At 42.2% G+C, this 18689-nt stretch overlaps 1 protein-coding gene across 1 annotated transcript in view; it reads right to left on the bottom strand.

Annotated features, from left to right (window-relative positions):
* The window catches only part of syde2 (synapse defective 1, Rho GTPase, homolog 2 (C. elegans)), a 78338-nt gene extending 60160 nt beyond the window's left edge, over positions 1–18178 (bottom strand). The window contains exon 1 of the mRNA XM_079739158.1: positions 15803–18178. Coding sequence (XP_079595284.1) covers positions 15803–18035 — 2233 coding nt within the window. The 5' untranslated portion in view covers positions 18036–18178. The remainder of the gene's footprint in view (positions 1–15802) is intronic.
* Between the last annotated feature and the right edge of the window lie 511 nt (positions 18179–18689).

The following is an 18689-nucleotide window of genomic DNA, read 5'->3' on the forward strand; positions in this document are numbered from 1 at the left end:
TTAGTGTGGACGGAAGGGCTAAACGGATAAATATTTATGCGTTTGTAGATTTACCCGGGTTAGTTTGGACTGGGGCCTCAGTTGGAAGCATATCAGGGCCTTGAATGGGCAGTTCAACCATTTAACACATTAAGGCCAAGTGAAAACTGCTCAGAAAAATCCAAATTCTTTGACATATAGCAACTTTCTTTTTTTAACAGTAACGCAACTAGTTACTTTTATTATAGAGTAATTCAGTTACTAACTCGGTTACTTTTTGGAACAAGTAGTGAGTAACTATAACTAATTACTTTTTTAAAGTAACGTTCCCAACACTGCTGGGCAGTCACCGAAAGGACAGTGTGCTGCTCTGGCATATATATATATATATATATATATATATATATATATATATATATATATATATATATATATATATATATATATATATATATATATATATATATATACACACATATATATATATATATATATATATATATATATACACACACATATATATATATACACACACATATATATATATATATATACACACACATATATATATATACACACACATATATATATATATACACACACATATATATATATACACACACATATATATATATACACACACATATATATATATATACACACACATATATATATATACACACACATATATATATATACACACACATTATATATATATATATATATATATATATATATATATATATATATATATATATATATATATATATATATATATATATATATATATATATATATATATATATATATATATACACACACACACACACACACACACACACACACATATATATATATATATATAATTATATTCTCACTTGATGAAAAGTTAATCTACAGGGATACGTCTATGCCTGTGTTCCGGTGTATGATTGTGAGTGAGTCATTAGGGGTCCTAAGAAACTGTAGGAACCCATTTGTTTTCGTTAGTATTATTAGGGATCCTACGAAACAGTAGGAACCCTATTATAATCGTTTGTATTATTATTATTATTATTAGGGTGCCAAGCACAAAGTGCAAAGGCAACCTATTGTAATCGTTAGTGTTTTTATTATTATTCCGCCACGTTTGACTTACACAGCCTAAACCGCTCGCATGCTTTTATGAAACTTTCTACAGCTGTAGAGGCTGACTCAAGATTAACAGAGAAGAAATATTACACTGATTGGCCCAAGGTGGTGCTATAGCAATAGTCCAAAAATGCTAACTTTAAACAAGTCATGAAATTTTGTTCACACCAGTGTAGGCTTCTCCAGTGAGAAGAGGTAGGAAGATCCTCCTTAACATTGTTGAGAATAAAAAAGGTAGATTGTCCGGACTACTTTAATGAATTAATGACCTTAAATAGGACTACTTTAATGCCTTTGTATATGTTATGTTCGTTTTCCTGGGTAAAGGGACATTAGCACCCCCTATCACCTATTGACAATTACTTCAGGGAGGACGTTCCTTCCTCAGCCTCCATTGACTCCCATTCATTTCCCCGAAAGTGTTGGCGGCTGGTGAATAACATGGGGTTAAATGGGAGAGAGGAGGAAAGTCCTCCTCTGGGTGGGTGTGACTAGCTAAGGGATCTGGATCCCGCCTATGTCTATTCACGAATAGGCTGAAGCCCTGGTTGCGCTATGAACCAATAAGCAGGAGTCCTGGCTGTGGAGCAGCCCGGAGGAAGGGTTTATCCCCTCAAGTCTATGTTACGAGAACCAATGTACACACTCAGTCGAATGTCTCGTTTCCACCGAGCGGTGCGTTTCTGTTCGTTGTGGTACAGCGCGGCTCTGTTTGCTTATATTGACATTTCCGTAGCCCGCGGTCGGGCTGTGGAGCCCGCGGTCGGGCAGGGCTGCCTGCAGAGCCCGCGGCCGGGCAGGGCTGCCTGCAGAGCCCGCGGCCGGGCAGGGCTGCCTACGGAGCCCGCGGCCGGGCAGGGCTGCCCGTGGCCAGGCTGCGGAGCCAGCGGCCGGGCTGCCCGCGGCAGCTGCAGAGCCCGCGAGGAGGGTTGACTTGATCTATAAATTAAGTCCCTCAATCTTAATTGGCTTAACACCATGACCAACATTCTGAAACATCCATTAACATCCACATTTTCCTCACACAATGTTAGGCTTACAGCCCATGTAAATAGTTGTGAAATAATGTTCTTGTTGTTCTTTTAATTGTTTGTTACTCTGACCGTTCTGTTTGATATTGTGGAAAGGATAATAGTGAATGATTCAGAGCATGATGCATTTTAAATGGAATCACTTGTATTGCAGCTGAAAATAAACATAGCCAAATCACAACCAATAGCCCAATGATAGGCCCACGTTTTTTTATTTAGTTTTACACATCAAGAGTAGGCCTGATTTGACTAAGTGGCTCTGCATCCTTTCCTTCTACCCTTGTAGTCCAAGACATGCTGCCCACCAGCTTTCAAAGTCCAATGCTGCCACTGGTCGATTTGTATCAATTCACATAATTATCCCATCCTGCTATTTTGTAGTTCACCAAAACACCCTGAAACAACTTGAATGTCACATACTTATGCCACTATCAGTGCAAGCAGGCCAATGGAAACCTAGCGCACAGTCCTTCCTCCCTCACTTTAAAACCATGTGAAATCATACATTAATGTATGATTTCCTTTGGATAGATTTACGGCCATCTTGAATTCAAACTTGAACTTTGTTAATAACACAAAATTCCCAAAGGATCCTAGGTTTTTTGACAAGAAACCTTTACAAATACAGTATCATCTATGAACCACCATGAAAACCAATTTCTTCAATCTGACATAAGGGGAAGTCTGTACAATAAAGATTAAAGAACCCAGGAGCCATTGACTTCTGAAAAGGGTGTGGTTTAAAACTTGTAATGACCTAAATGCTGATTTAAACATCAAGATGGACTCCTATGATCTTGAGTCCAATGAAAAAGTTGGGGCATGGCATCGAGATGGGCATGGCCTCTGACTAAAATGACCACAGTTCCTCGACGGAATGTTTGATTTGAGCGGGACCAACTTAGTTCTAACTGCTCAAGTAAGATAAAGTCGATTGACAAAACAACATGTCCGCCAGAGCCTCAAAATAGTCCAAATTTTACTTAACCCAATAATCATTAAACGATGAATCTCTCCAAATTGTATCTTGATCATACGATAGCGAGCGCTATAAGAATTAACTGAAAATGCAACCACTCCAAATTGTATCCAGATTTGCCCATAGGGGGCACTATAACATTAACTGAAAATGCATACTTTGGACGGACATATTTCCTGACCCCTTTTACCTACAGTCATGAAATCCTGTAGACAGTTGTTTCTCCTCAAGTTGAGCAAATGAACCTGTAACAAAATAGACGCTAACCAATGTTAGGTGCCAAAAGGCAAGGTTAATAACCAAGCTTGGTGTCCTAAAAGAAGCATAGGGGAAGGTTAACCGGGCTAAAGTTCATCAAAATAGGACTATAGGGGGTACTAAAGTGATCAATTGAAAACTTTAAAGACTAATTACTCCTCAGCCAGTCGTGGAAGTTTGTGCGCCCATCAGCAGATCCAAGCTGAGGCTATTCCAGCATTGTCAACTGCCTGCAAACAAAAAAAGGTTTTAATGGTCTTTGTCTGGGTCTTTATGGTCTGCGTCACAGTCTTAATGGTCTATTAAGACTGTGCCATCTGCGCAATCTATTAAGATGGCGCTCCCCTGTGTGCGACATAGCGTAGCTCTCCGAGTCAAGTTTTTCGTAGTTTTCGTGTTATTGTTTTGTTTTCTTTTGTTTAATGTGCGGTACAATACGGCTAGTGTCAAGTATGAACGGGCGACACTGGTACAGCTTGGTGAGATGAATCACAAAGGACATTTTAACGCCAAACTCCTCGACTCCTTCCCGGAGCTACATCTTCATGCAGGAACAACGCAGGGCCAGGCCGCAACCGGGGGTTTGCCTGGCACCCCGACACCGACATGGAGGCGAGGCAGACGGGGCGGCGTGGAACGAAGACTCTGATACCTCGTTTGCAAGGGTAGGCTAACCCTCCCGGTAATACTTCTCGCCAACTTCCAGTGGCTGGGAAATAAAATGGACGATCTTCTCAGTAGGATGGCTACGCAGAGCTACATTCAGGACTGCTCTGTGCTATGTTTCTGTGAAGCGTGAAGGCTGCGGACTGCGGCAAAACCCGCAGGAGTGGGACAGCGAGTCTTGTCAAAAAGTCCTGGAGCACCAACAACACAGTAATATCGCAGTTATGTACTGAAGACGTGGAGTTTATTACCATAAAGTGCAGACCATTTTACCTACCTAGAGAACTGCAGTGCATTATACTGAGTACAGTGTATATCCCCCCCTCTGCTAACGAGGACAAAGCACTCAAAGTACTGCACGACATGATCTCAAGACATGAGAACTCATACCCAGAAGCTGCTTTTATTATCACAGGGGATTTTAATCACTGTAACCTTCGAAAACGTATATGCCCAAACTCCACCAGCTCATTAACTTCCCCACCAGGGGTAACAACACATTGGATCACTGCTACAGTAACATCAAAAATGCGTATGCTGCTGTCCCCAAACCTCACTTTGGAAAGTCTGACCACGTAGCAGTCTTGCTACGGCCCACTTACATCACAAAACTGAAATCAAACCCAGTCACAGTCAAAACTTTGAAGATGTGGACTGACAGTGCACTGGCTGAACTGCAGGGCTGTTTTAAGGCCACTGACATGAATATTTTTAAGGAAGCCACAACAAACATTGATGAATACACAAACACTGTAAGCAGCTATATAGACTGGTGCACCTCCATTTGTATTCCCTCCCGGACCATTTGTATGTTTCCTAATCAAAAGCCCTGGTTCAATGCAGATATACGCATGAAGATCAGGAGCCAGTGTGCAGCTTTCAAGTCAGGGGACACCGTGGAGTATAAGCATGCTCGGTACGAGCTACAGAAGCCCATCAGAGCGGCCAAAATAACATACTCCCAAAAACTTGAAAGCAGCTTCAGGGACAACAACACAAGGATTATGTAGCAGGGAATACAGTCCATCTCCAACTACAGAAGTAACACAAACAGAGTTGAAGTTTGTGACTCCACCCTTCCAGACACATTGAAAAGTTTCTATGGCAGATTCAACAGACAGAACAGCAATACCCCTATAAAGTCCCCCCACAACACAGAGGAGACCACACTACAAGTAACACAAACACAAGTCCTTCAGGCTCTGAAGAAGGTGAACCCCCACAAAGCTACAGCACAAGTCCATCGTTACAACTGCTCAAATCTGCTCCTGCAAGTCTCAGCTCTGGGGTTTTTTGCAGGTAGTTTTGCAACACGTCTAGGTGGTACATGTGTAGCAAAAGTGATTTGTATCCGTATGAGGCAGACAGAGCGTCCGTGGGCAGGACAAAATTGCAGCAGTAACCAATGAAAGTCGCTGACAAGGGGTGCATTTTTTTAACTACACTGGGACTATCCAATCAGACCATTAAAAAACATTGAAGGACACTTGCGGCATGTAAATGCAATAATTTGGGGGGAATTCAGTTGAACTAAGTAATTTAATTTGACATAATGTAAGATACCCAACTCCGTTATGTAGGATGCCCTCGTCTACTTTCAAGACTCCAGAAAGTAAGAGTTTGCTTGGATGGTCCCAGTGTAGTTTGAAAAATGCACCCCCTGCCGGCGACTTTCATTGGTTAATGCTGCAATTTTGTGCCGCCCATGGACGCTCTGCTTCATACGGATACAAATCACTTTTGCTACACTTGTACCACATAGACGTGTTGCAAAAGTATCTGCAAGAAAAACAACAGCTGAGACTCATAGCAGCAGATTCGAGCAGTTGTATCGATGGACTTGTGCTCGCTCATTAAAATGCTCATTGAACATAGCTATCTATATAATTTCATTTCTGAGGAAATATTTCCCAGATGTGCAACTTCTGATGCATTAGTTCACATTTGGGTTTACGAATGCACAAATTTTGTGCATGTTCTCAGATTATGAAACACGGGTGTGTGAATGTGTTTTGCACCAACTGCACTGCAATGATTGTAGCAATAGTGTCAAATGCATGACTCTTTGAAGTTGTGATGCACAGGATAGGATTTGTGCACCTGTAACACAGACTTGTGAACTTGTAGACCCTATTTAGTGTTTACAATGGCAGAAAAAATATTTTTGACATCAAATGTACTGTTACAGATTTGTGACTTTAGGGTACACATGACAAATAAATATTTATGACACATTTGTGACTACAAAATCTGCAGTTACAGGTGCTAAAGACTTTTGCTGCAATAATACCTTCATAGGTGGCACCCAGAGTCCTAAAAGCCTGCACTGAACAATTGGCAGAGGTGTACACAGACATCTTCAACATCTCTCTCAGGCAGGAAACCGTCCCACGCACCTTTAAATCATCAGTCATAGTTCCAGTCCCTAAGAAACCAAATACAACCACAATGAATGACTTCAGGCCAGTGGCACTCACGTCGGTGGCCATGAAGTGTCTGGAGAAGCTGGTCCTACACTCAACTCTGTGATTCCAGACACTGTAGACCGCCTAGTTTGCTTACCGCACCAACAGATCAGTGGACGACGCCGTGGCCCTGGCACTCCATTCCACACTGGAACATCTGGACACCAGCAACACATACGCACGCCTCCTCTTTTTGGATTACAGCTCCGCCTTTAATACAATTCGGCCAATGAAGCTGATTGGGAAGCTGGCAGACCTTGGAGTAGCGACACCCACCTGCAACTGGATCCTGGACTTCCTTATAGACAGACCACAGGTGGTGAGGATTGGTACAAAGGTTTCTGCTGAGCTCACAGTCAGCACAGGAACCCCCCAAGGCTGCTGCCTCACCCCAAAACTTTTCTCACTGTATACATGACTTTGTCTCCCCCCAGGACAATAACAGCATCATCGTTAAATACGCAGACGACATGACCATCCTTGGCCTCATCAGAGGGAGGGATGAGTCCTCTTAAAGGGAGCTAGTTCACAGAGTCACTGTCTATGGGGAGGAATACAACTTAGTTTTAAACCTAGACAAAACAAAGGAGCTAATTGTGGACAATTAGCTCTCTAATTGTGGAAAGCCCCCCTTCTATAGCCTCTCACCATCAAGGGGACGGTGGTGGAGCGGGCTGACAACTATAAGTTCCTTGGTCTTCACATTGCGGATAACCTGAGCTGGGCCCAAAACACTGCTAAAACAGTTAAGAAAGCACAGCAGCAGCTTTACTTCATCAGGCTGCTGAAGAAGACTGGACTTAAAGGTCAGCCCCTCACCCAGGCCTACAGAGGACGCGTTGAAAGCATCCTCTCCAGTGGCATCATGGTGTGGTTCGGAAACACCACACTGTCTGGGAGGGAATCACTTTAACGGGTCATAAAGACTGCAGAGAGAATCACTGGCTCCAACCTACCCTCCATGGACACACTGTACACACAGCGCTGCAAGGGGAAAGCACAGAGCATCCTCAAGGACAAACATCACCCAGGTCATGCTCTGTTCAGATGGAAGAACTCTGGCTATAACCTGCAACATCACAGGCCAGAGAGCATCTCCACCCACAAGGCCCGCTACCACAACAGCTTTTTTCCTGCTGCTGTGAGACTTGTAGCACAGGACATTAAGATGGGAGGGAAGTACTTCACCCCACAGACTAATTGGACAGTTGATGACCTCATAGTACAATATGTGTGCAATGTTAACCTTAAACAGTGCAATAACGTAATATAATGTGAACATTTTGTGTGCAATAACCTCATGTGTGTTTCATCTCATCCCAGTGTACAGTTCTACTGTTCTACAGTGCAATACAAGTGTGCAATATTAACCTTAAACAGTGCAATTAGATATTGGGAAAATATGTGTCTCATCTCATCTCAAGTGTTCCCCTTTGTTATTTTATTGTTATTATATTGTATTATATCTTGCTTTAAGACACTATATAGCTTTTGTACAGGGTATTTTTAATGACTTAGCTGCTACTACCACTTATTCTTATACTTTTCTACTACACTTTTTCTTGTTATAATGCTATCCTATTTATATATATATATATATATATATATATATATATATATATATATATATATATATATATATATATATATATATGTATATATTTTTTTTATTGAAGAAGCTGACTCAGGGAGATTCAAGAATCCCAATGTACCTGTACTGTCTTGTACCTGTGCAAATGGCAATAAACATATTCTTTTATTCGTCTATCAGGGTCTTCATGGTCTCTTAGGGACTTAATGGTCGATCAGGGTCTTGCTGGTCTGCTTTAGGCTTGGCCCCCGTAAAATGCTGCTTGCAGCTTTAATTAGGGGGCCAAGCACAAAAGTGTGAGACAACCTATTGTAATTGTTTGTGTTTTTTATTACCTTATTATTATTATTATTATTATTATTATTATTATTATTATTATTATTATTATTATAAGTCCTACAAAACCATAGGAAACCTATTGTAATCGTGAGTATTATTTTTCATTTATATACAAAAACGATATGTCAAAAGTTATGAAAATTGGCAGGCTTATAGTACTCGTGAAATGAGTAAGGGATAACAAGGGATTCATCTTGAGGGATGGGCCAGAATTTAGGGCTGCTGGATTATGGAAAAAAAAATCATAATCATGATTATTTTGGTCAATATTAAAATCACGATTATTCAAACGATTATTTTTGGAGTTTGAAAACATGATGTATTTATTCAGCATGTCTCTCTCAAAAACACTTAGTAGCTGAGAACTTAGAAATTTCACCTTAAAAAAGTACACAAAATGGTCCAAAAGAAAATGTTCAAATCTAAAATAATGTACAGATATTTATCCAGCTGTTCTGTATCCACTTTCTATAAAACATGAAAAATAAAATAAATAAAATTAATAATTAAAAAATCTAAAACTTGATTATGTTAATTTTGTAATTGTTTGACGATAAAATCGAAATCGAATTTCGATTAATCGCCCAGCCCTAGGTGGGGCTACAACAAGCCTTTTTGGTGGCGCTATAACAAGCCTTTGAAGTGCAACATACTCAACAGGCTGCCATGTCCACTAGGAAAGTGCAATATGTATAAAACTTGTTATACATGCACCATTCGTCATAATGAACAACTTTCAAAGTCTGACCAATATGCTCAGATCCAGTGTTGTGCCTGAACGCGTTCATTGAACGATAGTTCATGAACTCGTTCATATTTTGGGCGAACGTAAACTGAACGTAGTGTATTACTGCCTGATGAACGTTACTGTGAACTTGTTCATTCTGGTGTCTGTGAACGGCACGCTCACTGGGTTTAACTTCGTTCAATAGGGGGGTTATTAGTTTATCAACACGGCGGATGCGCTCGCAGAACGCCGTTTGTTAGACCGGTTGCCATGGTTATCTCATGGTTAACCGTCGCGATTCCCATCGAAACGAATGGCACGGTGATTATTCTTCAAAACGAGAGCTGTTAAATAGTGAAAAATGAATTAAACTGTAATCAGACAACGCGGTTATATGCTATAGACCCTAGAGTATCTGTGGTATAAAGGCTGAGACGAATTTCAAATTATAAATATGTACAATCCATAACATTAGATCTCTGGCTCATAGCTCAGCGGACTAGAAAACCTCCGAGAATCATTGCTTGTTGGCCGGAAACGGAAAGGGGTTCTGTTTGCGTTTGGTTGTAGTCTTCTTTATGCGGTTCAATAGACCATCAGTGAAACATTGTTGCGACACAAATGAGTGTAGTAACCCAGAGAACCAGCTACAACATTGTTTTCATCCAAAAGAGCCGTCTTTAGCGAACGGTGAATTGCATTGGATTCTACGCGCTGTCGGCTTTCAGCCGCGAGTTTAGGGACCATCTGCAAAGTGCAAAACTGAAAACGACCACAATGGTAAAATTTCAATAGCGTCGCCATTATTGACTCTAGAGCCCCAAAACTTATTCCATAGAGGTATGGCCTCTTCATGGTCCTACTTCAACCTTTAGTTTTGAAAAATATATCTCTCCTTATTTTTGAGGATTTTTTATTTAGCAACAATTTCAATAGCGTCACCATTATTGACTCTAGAGCCCAAAAAAATTGTTCCATATAGGCATGGCCTCTTTATGGTCCTACTACAACCTTTAGTTTTGAAAAATATATCTCTTGTTATTTTTGAGGATTTTTTATTTAGGAACAATTTCAATAGCGTTGCCATTATTGATTCTAGGTCCCTAGAACGTTTTCCATATGCATGGACTCTTGATGGTCTTACTGCAACCTTAAGTTTTGACAAATATATCTCTACTTATTTTTAAGGAATTTCTTTTTAGCAAAAATGTCGATATACTTTTTTTTAGCAATAATTTCAGTAGCGTCGCCATTGACTCTAGAGCCCCGAAACTTGTTAAATAGAGGCATGGCCTCTTTATGGTCCTACTACAACCTTTTTGATGGGGAGAGGGGAGGGAGTGGGAAGATGCATTGGTTTGAGGCACAGACGTTTTCAATTGTTGTAGTGTTTGGTTTATTTGATTTTACTGTATAGGGTGGTTGTTGATATAAAATATTTTTTGTTAAACAAATGTAAATAATGGTTTTAAAGATTATACTTGTAATATGTTCAATCTCTCCTTATTTCCCCTGCTTATTACTGTGCACAAATGTACTGTATGAATGTTGCCGGCATACACATAGAAACCTCCCGGCAGGGTGCGCTTTGCGAGCACACAAAAAAATTGGCGTGCGAAAAAAAAAACATTTCACCTCCACTGCAACTCCATCCTAGGGGAAACACTGCATTGTCATATTTCCATACCGACCAAGCTCACCATACTTCCACAAACTTTTATTCTCAAATAAACTGTAATCTGCCCTTTGCCGTCTACATGTCCATGGCCTTTAGTGTAGTGTTATGGCGTCAGACTCATGACCAGTGTTGGGAACGTTACTTTAAAAAAGTAATTAGTTATAGTTACTCACTACTTGTTCCAAAAAGTAACTGAGTTAGTAACTGAATTACTCTATAATAAAAGTAACTAGTTACCAGGGAAAGTAACTTTTTGCATTACTGTAAAAAAAGTTGCTACATGTCAATGAATTTGGATTTTTCTGAGCAGTTTTCACTTGTCCTTAATGTGTTAAATGAATACGATTGGCCTTAGCCAATCATAATCGCTTATCTCGTTGCTAACCCATCCGGTCTCCTCACTAGCAATTTGTGTTTGGAGCCAGGGGTGCGTTCGGATTACGCAGTTTATTCAATCAATTCATAGTAACACAGCGTATTTAACGTACAGTAACGGAAACGGCATTGTAACAACGGAAACCGTAATTAGTTAGATTACCCCATTACTGAAAAAATAACAGCCTTACCTAACGCCGTTCTTTTAAACTGTATTATTACAAACACTGCTCATGAGTCATGACCATGGGCTCGCTGGTTCAAGTCAGACCTCAACCAACCATTCTGATTCAAATCAAACATGACATCAAATAATGTTTACCATAATGTATTAATTCGTTCAAAAATGTGTAATTTAATGAAAATGTTAAACATCGTACAAGAGAATAGGATAAAAATTACAAAGAAGGAATTTACAAAAGCAGTTTCAACTTTGATCACTGTTTACCGAGTAGAATAGGGAGAAAGAGACAGAGAGAGATCTATTGAGGTTAATTTGTCCTGAAAGTGGTGCGTTAGGTCCCCCCCCCCCCCCCCCGCTTCACTGTAAGCGTCTTTGGGTAATTGAAAAGCACTACGTAAGGGATAATGTATAGAACGCCGGTCATTTTCGGGAAAATAAGTCCCGACAGGGCGAACAGGACACCGAAGCGCAGCGGAGGTGTCTTGCTTCGCCCTGAAGGGGCTTATTTTCGATAATGACCGGTGACGTTCTATACATTATCCCGCTTATTACACAGATACTTGCCAAAACGAAATACTAACTTCACATTGTGTCGTTTTACAATTTATTTGTCACCAGCATTCGTAGTGTTGATCAGCAGAGAAATAATCCGCCAAAGACGTTGACGACGCTTAGCAACCGAAGACGCTGAAGTTGAAGTTGTGAAGGGCCCATGCAAGTGAACGGAGTGTAATACATAAATATAATGAATTATTATTATTATTATTAAACAAACCCTCTGAGCTTAAGGGTTGCTTTCCCCGTGTTTGACAAGGCGACTTCATTAAGACTTCAACCATGCAGCAATTGACTGGCCATAATTGCCGTCATCTCCAGTCTTCCAAAATCCCTTAAACCCTTGGTTTTCCTCTTTCCACAACAGAATGGAGACTTTACCCTTGAATTGGTTGAGTTACTCCCTTTGTGGAGGCTGCATTTGTCAATAATATTGTTTAGGAAATAGTGTATAAAACAACTTTCACTGCAGCTCTTGTGATTTAATGCAATGCTGAATTTAATACGCAACACAATATAGCCATTGTAGTCGTTAGACATTACTTTATTAAATAGGTTATGTCATGAAGATCATTTGAGCTTTTACCTTTACCCAGGACTGGGGTGGAAACCCTATACTAATGGGAATATGCCCATTTATTATAGATGATCATGCTCAAGTGGGTCTTATGAGCAGGAAGTTTGCTGAGCTAGCCATTAATCCTGGCAAAATTATGAGAATTTTGGTTTCTCTGCCTGTTTTGAAATATTTAATCACATCAGAGCTCTGAGTTCTGGTAACATATAGTTGGCAAGAGGCTGATTCACACAAAATTGTTGTCAACATGCCATCTTCTCTGAGGGGTCTTTCATAACTGGAAGAGGAAGCATGCTACAACAAGTACAGCATTCCAGACCACAGCTTTAGATTTACAGCCGTTCTCCCACATCATTCCACTACAGTACACTTCCAAGCCTTATTTAGGTCCCAGTGGACAAGCAGTTTAAAGTTTAACCCATTCAAAAAATAATGTTGAGTGAATTGCTTGTAATTTCTCTCTCACATTAAAAGGTTTGGAGAATCTCTTATTTTAAGATAATGTAGGTACATAGTAAGCTGGACCTTACGTAAAAAGGAATGTCATGTCATGTCACATTCTGTGAAGATATTTGACTACTTCTCTGTGATGCATTGATCTGAAGGTAGCATTTCAATATACCAAATTTGGGGAACATCGTCACCAAAAGCAATGATGCCCTTTTATTTAAAATATACATATTTTGAGAAACATTTGGATTTGCATGCGCACGTATACTGCACAAAACACAAATACACTACACAGAACAAGCTAGTAGACAGGCTAAATCATGAACCTCTTTCTGAGCCCCTTGTCCCTACTAGGGTTGCAAAATTCCTGGAATTCTCAAAGTTGAAAACTTTCCAAAGGGAATTAACGGGAATTAACAGGAATTTATGGGAATAAACAAAGATTTACAAAAATGTAGGTTGGCTCTTACAGGGGACTTGAATATAGTTAGGAGAAATATATTTCAGCATAATCTTGACTAACACAACCAGATTTCATGCAAGTTAACTTGAATATCTATGCTATTCCTCAATCACTCTGCTTACTGCAGGGCTATTGAGACCACCACGCCCCCTACATGCACTGTGCATTCCTCCATCACATGTGCACTGTAACTTCTAGAACCCTGTACCACACTTTTGAGCCCAGAGCATATTTAACTCAAATTTCATGTTTTTGTTCTTCAAGGAAAGAATAAAATAATTTGAACTTGTTAAAGTTCTACTAACAAATAAATCTGCTAAAAAAAATGTTTTGTGTTATTTTGCATGGTGTGTCTACTTATAACAAGAAATATATATTTATGCTTGGATATGATACAGTTCGATTAAATTACCCTTTTCAATATTTCCAAAATTCCCAAGCTTAACTACCCATGGTAATTTACCGGAAAGTTTCCGGAAATTTACCGGACATTTTCCACCCCTTTGCCACCCTAGTCCCTACCCTGACCACCCTGTGTGTGGGAAAGAAAGAGTTCTAGGGTTAGGGTTCCTCCAATACCCCTGACCTGAATTAAACAGATGGTTGGAGCACATAACGGAGGGAAGTAAAACGTCAGGGAGTAAAGAAAGAAAGAAAGAAAGAAAGAAAGAAAGAAAGAAAGAAAGAAAGAAAGAAAGAAAGAAAGAAAGAAAGAAAGCAGCACTAAGACAAATATTTAAACATTTCCAATGTTGTGAAAATACTATTTCTAACTATGGGTTGCGGCTTTGATTCTTAGATTCACAGAAATTGCTTCCTGGAAACAATCTTTAGGCACTTCTCCTTTGATAAGTGATGCATGCAAGTATATTTTCTGCTGTGGTCTGAAGGCCTATGGAGCTTCTTTGAGGGTGCCATACATTCCTTTAGGCACACATTCATATGCTAATATCCTTGCTACACGTTTACCGTTTCAACCTGATTGCCAGAATCGCATTGAATCTCAACCCTTGAATCCCACTGGGATTGCTGTGGCCAGCCCGTCTCTCCCTTTATTCTTTCAATATTTTTTTCCAGTGGCTCCCCTCTCCACTATGGGATTCTACTGTCTACAGCTGTGGGACAGTTCAGTGAGACAGAGGAGGGTGGGGGCAGAGAGAGAGAGAGAAAGAGACAGAGACAGAGACAGAGACAGAGACAGAGAGAGAGGTTTTCTGGCCCGATCCACACACCAGCCGACTGGCAGCAGAGGCCTTGCGATGCCATTCTTCCCAGATCCCATTCTAGCTCCTATTATAGCTGCATAGCATGCTGACAGTCAACAACCACTGTCCACTGGCCTGTCCCATTTACGCATGCCTCAAACTAATTGCACACACACGCACACACACGTCCATTTACAGACTAGTATATTTAAAAAAATATTTGTTTAGAGGTTAGCGTATATTCATGGCAAGAAAATTCATGGCATCACCAATATTTCCAGATGTCTCCATCCTTACATTTAGTTTATTTTATTAACCTCACTGACAGAAAATATAGGTGGAGGAGTGAACAACGTTTCCGTTGCATAAGAACCTTACGGGAAGGTAATGATAGTTCCAGGTATTAGTCAAACCCTCAGGCGTTACCAGGGAAACAAAGTTATGGCTTGTGAAAAACGTTATATTTGAATGGGAAAAAAATGTTAACGGTCCAAATGTTAAAAATCGATTTTTACCCTCGGGAATGAATAATCGAAATAATCGAATATTCTGACCCATCCTTAATAGGTTTTAGATTGTATATAATGAAGCCATAACATGGATAATGCTTTTCTCTGGGTTTCATGATACAGATGCTTTTTGTTAATTTGATTCTCACTTAAAAAAAAGAGCAATGCATAATCAACAATCATTAAAAATATCAAACCCACCACCATTATTATCTAGACGGCGGGAGTTAGTCGTTATTATATTAGGATTGTGACTAATTCTATACCCTAAGCTCTTATCATTTCAGAGTTAACCCAAACATCGACCTAAATGAGTTAAGAAGAGGAGGAAGAGGACGAAAAGAAAGACCCCACCGCCTTGTTAGAAATTCAGACAAACAAAAACCAAGCAAGATAACGCTGAGAGACACAATCGCTTTGCTCTCCATCCAAGAGGGAGGAGACGGGGGGGGGGGGGGGGGGGGGGGGGGGGGGGGGGGGGGGGGGGGCTGTAAGAAGAGAGGGAAGGGGGGTGTCGTCCACCAGATGATTTTGGCTATGTATGAAGGAGGATGAAGGAGTGATCAGACGAAGAGGAGGGGGTGCTTTGTATGAACTGAATCCCCGGGGTTTCGGGGCCCGCATGAGGGAGCCCTCCTACCTGGATGTTGCTGTGGCGACGACGCAGTGGACTGCCGGGGGGACTTGGGAACCGGCTTGTCCCCGCCGTGACCCAGCGGTTTCACCCTGTGGGCCCCACGAATGGCCTCCTGCTCCCATGCCTTGTGCCCCGCTGGTGGGCTGGAGGATGAGGTAGACGAGGAGGATGATGACGAACCCTCGATGCGCTGCTTCATCTCTGACGACAGCAGGCGGCCCTTATGCATCCATTCCTGCATCTTGTTCACCGTGACACCATGGTGGTGACCCTGTCTAGCCAAGGCGCAGGTGGCGGCAGCCAGAGTCTGTGCACCCATGGGATCCTTGGGGGCATCGGGCAGGGGGGTGTCTGCGTTGTTGTTGTCGGATGACCCTGTGAGGCTGGCGAAGGAGCCCCCGCTCGCCTTCAGCATCCGGCATGCATCGCCCACATTGTCCTGAGGCTGCTCATTGCTGCTGGTGGCCTCTTGGTTAGCAGCCTGGTGGCCTCCTTCTCCCTCCTTCTGAACCTCTGGCCCCGTAGGCTCCACCACAGCCAAGTCCTCACACACATCAGGACTCCCGCTTTCGGCTGCGCCCTCACACATGGCCACAGGCCCTCTTCTACAGTGGCGATAGCTGATAGCGCCGTCGCTAGCCGAGCGTGGTATGGGCGGTCCCGAGGAGCTGGTGATGGACAGTAGGTTCCCCAGGCTGCCACTGTCCAGGGGGCTGCTGCCCCCGCACCAGGACCCAGGCGTCCCGCTGACACAGAGCAGGTTGGGGTTGGAGTCAGACAACCGCTGGGGGCTTTGGTCCCCGCCCGACGACCAGGAGTCGCTGTCCATATTCTTTACCGAGAGCCTGGAGCACAGGCTGTCCCTGGAGGGGCTGCTGCTAGAGGAGTATGTCTGTTGCTTCTTAACATCACTATGCTGCTGCTGCTGCACATCCAGGTTGATATCATGCATGGCATTGATGAGGAGGTAATAGGCCTCTTTCAGCTGGCTGCGGAGCCGGTCGGTCTCTTGGATGCTGATGTCCCTCACCCCCTGGCCTCTATCCTTCCTGCTCTGGACCTCTTCATGGTTCTTCCCACGTGTCATCTCATTTGCACCATTTCTCACAGTTTCGTAAAAGGGCAGTATTTCGTTATCGTAGTAGTCCTCGTCTTCACTGTCCAAAGAGTGGCGAATGGGGGACCCTTCTGTTGCGCAAAGCGATGACATGTTTATTTCTGATTCCGTAGGGAAATAGGTTGGGCTCTGAAGGTTGATCAACCTGATGTTGCCGGAGAACTCTGAGCTTTCATAGCTCTCAATGTTTCTGATTAAAATGGTCTCCTCGGTATTACTTCCTGTGAGGCAATAGCTTGGGTCACAAGTTGGATTCATGAGTGTGGTGCACGTTGCAGATTTTGTATTTATAGGTCGGTTATTGTCATAATTAGAATCGGCGTTATGTCGACGCTGGTTTACAGCCACAACACTCTCCGCCATGTGCTGCATTCCTAAACAACGACTGCTGCTTCCATATCTGTGAACTCTTGCTTCTTTGTCCAAACATACGCTGTCTGTATCGAGGTCAGAGATGCTGGCGGCATCGACAACTTCTGTACTATTTGAGTCTAATAGTGTATGGGAGACGTGATGGTTGTGGTTTTCCCCAAAACCAATTGAATCGCCTACGCTGTACTTCCGCGGAAAGTGTTTTCCCGGTGTGTGCAGATCTGCGACGCAATCCCCGCTGGGCAGCACCGCTTTGCCTAAAGAATATGGCTCCTGAAGGATCGTATCCTTACCATAGTCCCAAAACTGCACACCTCTTTGAAGTGGAACCCCCAGGAGCTCCTCATTAACCCGATATCTACCCCTGCTGCTGGTCTGCTCTCTCTCCTCGCTACTGGGGTTCATGCGACGACTAGAAACCTCGTAGCGGGGACAAGCACTTGCGGGGACAAGCACCACACGTTTCGACTCCCGGAACAGAAACCCCCCGACTTCTACTAACGCCCCGTTGTCAAAATTCTCGTAGGTACTCATTCTTTCAGTCGCCGGTCCACAGTCCAGCTCGGTTATAAAGAATATCGAGTCAGTCTCACTGTTTTGCTGTTGCAGAAGTACTATGTCTTTACCTTCCCCGTCCTTCTTTGCAGTAGCAGCCGAACAACCGTATCCACCACCGGCTGACGCTCCTTTCTTCAATTTCTTTCCCCGAAGTTTCGCAAGTATAGTCCTCCGCAGAGGATCAGCCATTCCTTTTCAGCCAGTAATTACTACAGTTTTCAGCACATTAGTTGCAAAAGAGAAAGGGATAAGCTGCCTCTCGCTCGAACTCGCTAGGCTCGAACGGGATCTGCTCCATAGTCCGCTGTCACGCCTGTCGACTTGCGCTTTGGCTCTCCTCCCTCTCTACTCAACTGCACCACCGCCGCTTCTCGTTGGCACCCTCATATTACTCTCTCACTCACTTACTCACACACTACGTGCATACGCAACACGCGCTCTTTCATTTCTCTCTGCGACTCTAGCGCCTCTCTCGACCTGGCCACGTTTAAAGCTTAAAATATGTATACTATTTACAGGCGACACTGAACGTAAACCCTCATAGACCAAATAAATAAATATAATTCGTCATTCTTAAAGGTGATAACATTTAAAGACTGTATGTTGGGAAGAACAAGGTTGATTTTTTTAAAGAAAATAATACCTTTAGTAAACCAAATAATAAATTAGTCTTCTGTAGACCTTATAAAGGAGTTTCAAGCCGGGTTGTAAGGCCCTGTATGGATGATAAACACATTTACCATTCAACAACGTCAATGAAACAGGGATTCAGCAGTGGGCCATTATCACTCTACCACCTTAGCTAGTGATTGTGAAGAGACACAGAACGCAACCGTGAACATT

The sequence above is a fragment of the Pollachius pollachius genome (genome assembly GCF_949987615.1).
Source record: "Pollachius pollachius genome assembly, chromosome: 7".
Classification (NCBI taxonomy): Eukaryota; Metazoa; Chordata; class Actinopteri; order Gadiformes; family Gadidae; genus Pollachius; species Pollachius pollachius.